We start from the raw sequence: 6,035 nt of genomic DNA on the forward strand, positions 1-6,035 counted from the left end.
GCAACAGCTGATCGGTTTGGCTACTGGAGGCAGTGGAAACACTTTTAGAGCAGCACTCACATTGTTTACACATTCAGCAATCACAGACCCACACTATCATTCATTTGAAGTTGTGTTTGTGTGGTGACATGTTTGAATCTATTTTGTCTGTGCCATTTCAGTAAATAGATATTTTACATCAACATTGCTTAATACTCAGTTCTCTAAAAGAAGCCCTGAGTCACACACTGAACTTATCAAAATCATATTTGTTCATGATAAAAACACTATGGCTGGTGTGGTAAGTGCATCTCAACACTAGAGGGCAGAAACAAGTTTTCAGTCCGATCTTAAGTGGTCATTCACTTGATTTAATGAGGTGCTGATATGAAGGCGATGATCAAGTGAATGAGTCAAAATGTATTTATTTACAAATATGTATATAAAACACAAGTTCCTTTTTTAAATAACTAAATAAACATTACAGATATGTGCTCAACACAGAAAATATGGTGAAAGTACAGTTAAATATATATCAGGAAAAATAAAACAATACATATTCTTACAAAAAAAGGATATATAGCACAAAGAGGGCAGTCTCTTATTGTTCATTGAAATTTTCACTGTAAATTTTGAGTTTCATCCCTTTTTTGTGTCTATAAGCTGTAGAGTCTTGTTATATTATTTACGTTCATATGGAAATCCTGTGAAATAAGAGGTGTTGGCCATTCTGCATATTTAAATGTGAAAGTTACCGCTCAGAAGCACAACTGTCTCCGTCAGAGGTCAAGCAGACGTAAACAATCCCCAGACTGAGAGTGCACATTGAGCAGCTCTTTGGAAGAGTGAAGCAGCACAAAAACAGTAATCCCTCTGTCACTCACAGGCAGAATCAATCTACTGTTCGCAGTGGCCTGTCTCTTAGTTAACTACCAACATGGGCCCTTAGTCTGAGCTTGGACAAGTGAGAGCTGACAGGCAAAGTCTTTTTTCACAGTGCTCTTTATCACAGACACATGGAGACTGAGCTGTCTGAAGAAACCGTCACAATTTATAGAATAACATGGTTCAGTTTGTGGTCGTCGATATTAGCATGAGACAAATACTTGTAATGTAATTAGGTGAACTGGGAAAATGAAACACCTGAAACGTTGCAATAATGCATCATGAATTCATTTCTTCAGCATTGAGGCTGTTCGGTTGCTGGTGCCTAGAGAGGTCAAAATAAAAAATAAATCACTTCTCTGTCGAAGGATGTTATAGTCCTGCACAAACATGTCTCCATGGGCACAGATGGCAAAACAACACAAGTCCATATGGGTCAGTCTGTCAAATGATTTTATTTCATGCTGATTTGGTCACATGAGAAACCTACTGTATGTAACTGGAATGTCTTAAATCCTAATTAAGGAAGATATGGGCCAAATAAGTTCTTTTTGGGAGACTGACTGGTCATAACTTCTTTAATATAGTTCACACAGTTTAGATTTTATCTTAGCTATAAGCTATCCCCAATGTAAAGAATAACCATTAAAGGGTATTATGTCATTAAGAGCTACAGGAAGTTTACAGCAGTTAGTGGTCAGTGTGTGGTCAAATGAACCTTATTGCATTTGGACACATTACTGTTTAAATGAACCTCTAAGAAACACTGGCCACTCTCAATTCCTGCTCCTTCAAAGTCTTTGATGCAGCAACTATCTTTTTCTCCACATCTTGTATGTTCTGGTTTGTCATAGGTTCAACTGCCACTAGGCCCTTCACAAGTGTATCAGGGCATTATGGGAATGTGTTCGATGGAGATGGTCCATGAGTATAAAAGTTCAATCTTTATCCCCCAGTGCTGGTCACAGTCTCGTCAACCCACCAAAAATTACATTTGATGCAGGATAAGTGGACTGATTCATTTTTTTATTGGCACATGCAGAAAATACAGTCATATGTATTTCTTTTAATGTGGTGGGTGCTGCCAGCCTGTATTTAACTGATGAAAAAACTGATCCATGAATATTTGATTGTATCATATGTATCATAACCATTTCCCATCAGAGCACCCAAGATTACTTCTTACATGGTTGTCTAAGAGACCCCATTAGTAGCTGACCTAACTTGGCCTCATCACACTTAGTCATAACAAACACACTGTGACTCTTCTTCAGCTTGTTTGTGCGATCTAGTGCCATCATGCCGCGAGTCATGGTACCCTGCAGCTCCACGCGAACGGGACACTGGATGCTCTCCGTCACCACGCTGCCGTCAATGCAGGCGGCCACCGCGTAGGAATCATACGAGACAAAGCACGGTCCAAAGTACACGTCTCTCGTGTTCTTCAAAGTCTCTCTGGAGTAGGCCCAGCACTTGGATGTTATCATCTTCATGAAGCGTGCGGCCGGTGCATCCTGGTTGATCATCTCCTCAAAGAACTCCTGCACAAGTAAAATCAGATTAAAGCAAGCAGGGGCGTTGGAATAGGGAAGGCAAAGCAGCCCCCCCAATTCTACACATCTTACCCATGTCAGTCCGTTTCTGCACGTATATTCCCATGTTGCGATGTACGTAGGGCAGAGAAACTCTTCCAGAACAATATAGGCAGACTCTGGGTCCATTACAAAGTTGAACTCTGCACACACTGTCACATTTCCTTTTCCTACAAAGACAAAAGCAACTTATACTTATGCCTGCATGTCTACAATAAAACACTGTAATCATGTTGTGGCCTTACCTTCCATATTACCACCCATAATGTACAGATCTTTGAGCTTTTGGGGAAAGCATGGATCCAGTTTGACAGCCAGTGCCAGATTAGTGAGCGGGCCGAGGGCGATCAAGGAGACCTGAGGAAGGCATGTTTTAGTCATACACCACCACCAGAGGGCAGCTGCAGATTACAAGCAGAACACAGTGGGGCCTCTCACCTGGTTCTGGTTTTCAGACACCAGTCTCATCATTGCATTGACTGCAGGCTCCGTCTGGATTTTCTCCTCCCACCGTGGATCTCTGTCTTCAATCACGTCTCCAAGTCCATCACTGCCAAAGTGGTCCGAACATAGGGCAACGTCTCCGACCAGGGGACTACCAGAGCCTCGAAACACTGGAATCTGCAGGATGCAGACAACAGGGGCGTGCACAGACATTTTAGATGGCAAGGGTTCAAGTGAGAACAAAGGCACTTCTCATAATTATTTATATATTTTTTTTAAAAGATCTAAAACCAAAAGTTAAATATAGTATCACACTTCTGACTAACAATTTATTTAGTGACCTCACTACTTAACAGCAGTAGAATGAATAGGTATTAGATGAGGAGCCTACGATCAAAGTTATGCAGTTTAGGGCAGGACACTACAGGCAAAAACATACAGTAGTTTTTTTGGTATACTGGTCAATTTTGAGATTCTGGTCTATTTTGCTTCACCCTAATGGAAAGAAAACTTCCAAAAATACACAGTGAGGTGATTGTTTTGTTTGTTTGGTGTTGGTTTTACCCTGTGTCTGTACGTAACAAGACACAAGTTAACCACTTGTTTTAGTCTTTGGGCTTAAGTTGTAAACTGTGGGAACTGGTAGCTTTGTCTTTTGATTATCACTACTCAGTTCCACACAAGCAAAGAAAAACCAGTACAACAGGGACAGGAGGTGGGAGGGCTGCCTGTCTGTTAGTCTTCACTCACCTAACGATTCCATTACCGTTCAGCAGTCAATGATCCAACTGCACAACGATGCATCTGGATGCAATGTATCACATCCTGCAATTTCTTCTATCGCTGCATACAGCTGCTTTTTCATCAGTTAATATTAGTTAATAAAATCAGTCAAATATGAACCCCCTTTTTTTTTAAAAAGTATTATAGACTGTTCTTTAAGTGTGCTGTAATTTACAAAATAAGGGTTTCAATTTAAAAATAAGACAGTTAGTCCATGACAGTGGTCAGTGCTCTCCACATTGATTTCCCATTCTGATACTGATGTGACCGTGAAGGGCTCAGTTCGACTGATATTATCGATAAATCTGTCTGTCTGTGGTTGAATATAACAAATCATTTTTGGTATTATACAAATCATATGTGAGTATTTGGATATTCTTTAGTGTGTCTTGTATTGGTATAGATGTATTATATCAATATAATATGTTTGACTTATATCAATACAATACATACTGTGAGCTATGTTGCATTAATAATAGTTTTGTCACACGTTTGTTCCTGGAATAAGATGAGCTTTTTGATAAAATGCTAAAAATTGTTTACATTCTCCCTATCCCTCCCGTTCAGGTATATAATATTGATCTGGCGGTCTGAATGTAATGTATCTTGAGTAAATGTACCTCCTCACGCTCACAGACCGAGAGCACTTTCAAAACATTCTGACACACATTGTCGACCGCAGTGTTTCCAAACACGCAGGTGACGCCCAGGATCTGGATGTTTGGTGCTGCCAAGGCCAAAATGATGGCCTGAGCGTCGTCTATGCCGCAGTCTGTGTCGATGATCACCAGTTTCTTCGCCATGGTCATCTGTAAGATTCACATTTCAGAAATCACTGTCGAAACCATGCATAGATGAAAATGAATTATTCCTTCTTCATTTTTAAATTTTCTCCTGAAAAAAGTATCACTCTCAGAGCATCGAGCGGTCACATGGTTCCCTTATCTTCTCCTTCTTATAGTCCTCTTCCTTCTTCGTCTCCTCGTCTTTCTACCTCCGTCTCCTTCTCACTCTCCTTCCCCCGCCTCCTCCTCCATGTTGGCCTTCTCCTCTTCCTTCTTTCTACCTCCTTCTTCTTCTTTTCCTCATTTTTCTCCCAATTTTTCACATCTTCCTAATTCTCCTCCTCTCGCTACTCCTTAACCCTCTCTTTCTCCCAATTCTTCTTTTCTTCCTTATTCTTCCCCTCTTATCTTCTCCTCCTCCTCCTCCCCCTCATTCCTACCAGGGTTATTATAGTTAACAAAAACTAAAACTAAAACTAGCAATGAAAAAATAATTTAGTTAACTTAAATAAAAATAAAAACAACAATTACAAAAAAACAAAAAACAAAATAAAAACTACAATGAACAATGCAAAACTAACTAAAACTAAACTGAATTGCAGATAAATTCAGCTTCGTTTTCGTTTTCTCCCTGGATTACTGCCTGTCCTGCAGGGGATGGTCAAAGAATGAAATTAAAGGACTTGATAAACCATATTTGGTGTCACACATTGTTTCATCCTTTTTCAGCTTCTACAAGTCAAGGCTTTCTCTTAATACATGGGAAAACTAAAACTAAATAAAAACTAAACTGAAAATAGTCGATTCCTCAAAATAAAATCTAAACTAAAACTACAAAATCACTTGTTGAACTTGTTCACTAAAACTAAACTGAAATTTAAAAAAAGCAAACTGAAAAACGAAATAAAAATAAAAACTAATGAAAATTTCAAAACTATAATAACCTTGATTCCTGCACAACAATAGTAACTCCACAGAGACAAAAGGCCTCACCTGTGTGGACAATGAGATCAGACATGTTGTATGTTTTTCTCAGTTATTAAACTGTTGCATGATAATATCAAGTCAGCACAGTGAAGTGAAAGTCACAGAACAGCTAATAAAACCCTTTCAGAGAACTGGGGACAACAACTGTTCCTCTGGGTCCCAGTGCAGAACTCTGAGTCTGAGCTGTGACAGGTTTTAAAGCTCAGTTTGTATAAATCTCACATACATCTCACAGGCTGGACCTTTAAAGTAGTTTTAATGTTTGCAGTGACACTCACCTCCTGCAGAGAAAGTTAGAAGACACTGTTGTTGACACTGCTGACACTTGTTTGAAACACCAGGATCAGACCATTGTTTTCAGGGGAATACAGCTGAGGACAATGTGTCCGCACTCTTAATTTAATTTAATATAACAACAATTCCGTTTTTTAAGTGTGAATTCGCGTATTAAACCTTGTGTTTGAGATTATTTTACAGCTAAGTGTTTTCAGTGGCATTACCCAATTTATTTGCCAGAACAGTAGCAGGACACCCCTGCCCGGGCGTCACAGTGGTCCGGTCCTTGAGGCGGAGCAGGAAG

General features: G+C 39.6%; 1 protein-coding gene across 1 annotated transcript; it reads right to left on the reverse strand.

The window, feature by feature from the left end:
* Positions 1-1,869: 1,869 nt before the first annotated feature.
* Positions 1,870-6,027, reverse strand: LOC109625596 (inosine-uridine preferring nucleoside hydrolase). The gene is made up of 6 exons (XM_020080876.2): positions 5,734-6,027; positions 4,304-4,492; positions 2,895-3,077; positions 2,702-2,813; positions 2,490-2,626; positions 1,870-2,405 (listed from the first exon to the last, which is right to left on the reverse strand). The coding sequence occupies exons 2-6, from the start codon at positions 4,490-4,492 to the stop codon at positions 2,040-2,042; spliced, it is 987 nt and encodes a 328-aa protein (XP_019936435.2). The 5' UTR covers positions 5,734-6,027; the 3' UTR covers positions 1,870-2,039.
* Between the last annotated feature and the right edge of the window lie 8 nt (positions 6,028-6,035).

The sequence above is a fragment of the Paralichthys olivaceus genome, chromosome 3 (assembly GCF_024713975.1).
Source record: "Paralichthys olivaceus isolate ysfri-2021 chromosome 3, ASM2471397v2, whole genome shotgun sequence".
In the NCBI taxonomy this organism is placed as follows: domain Eukaryota; kingdom Metazoa; phylum Chordata; class Actinopteri; order Pleuronectiformes; family Paralichthyidae; genus Paralichthys; species Paralichthys olivaceus.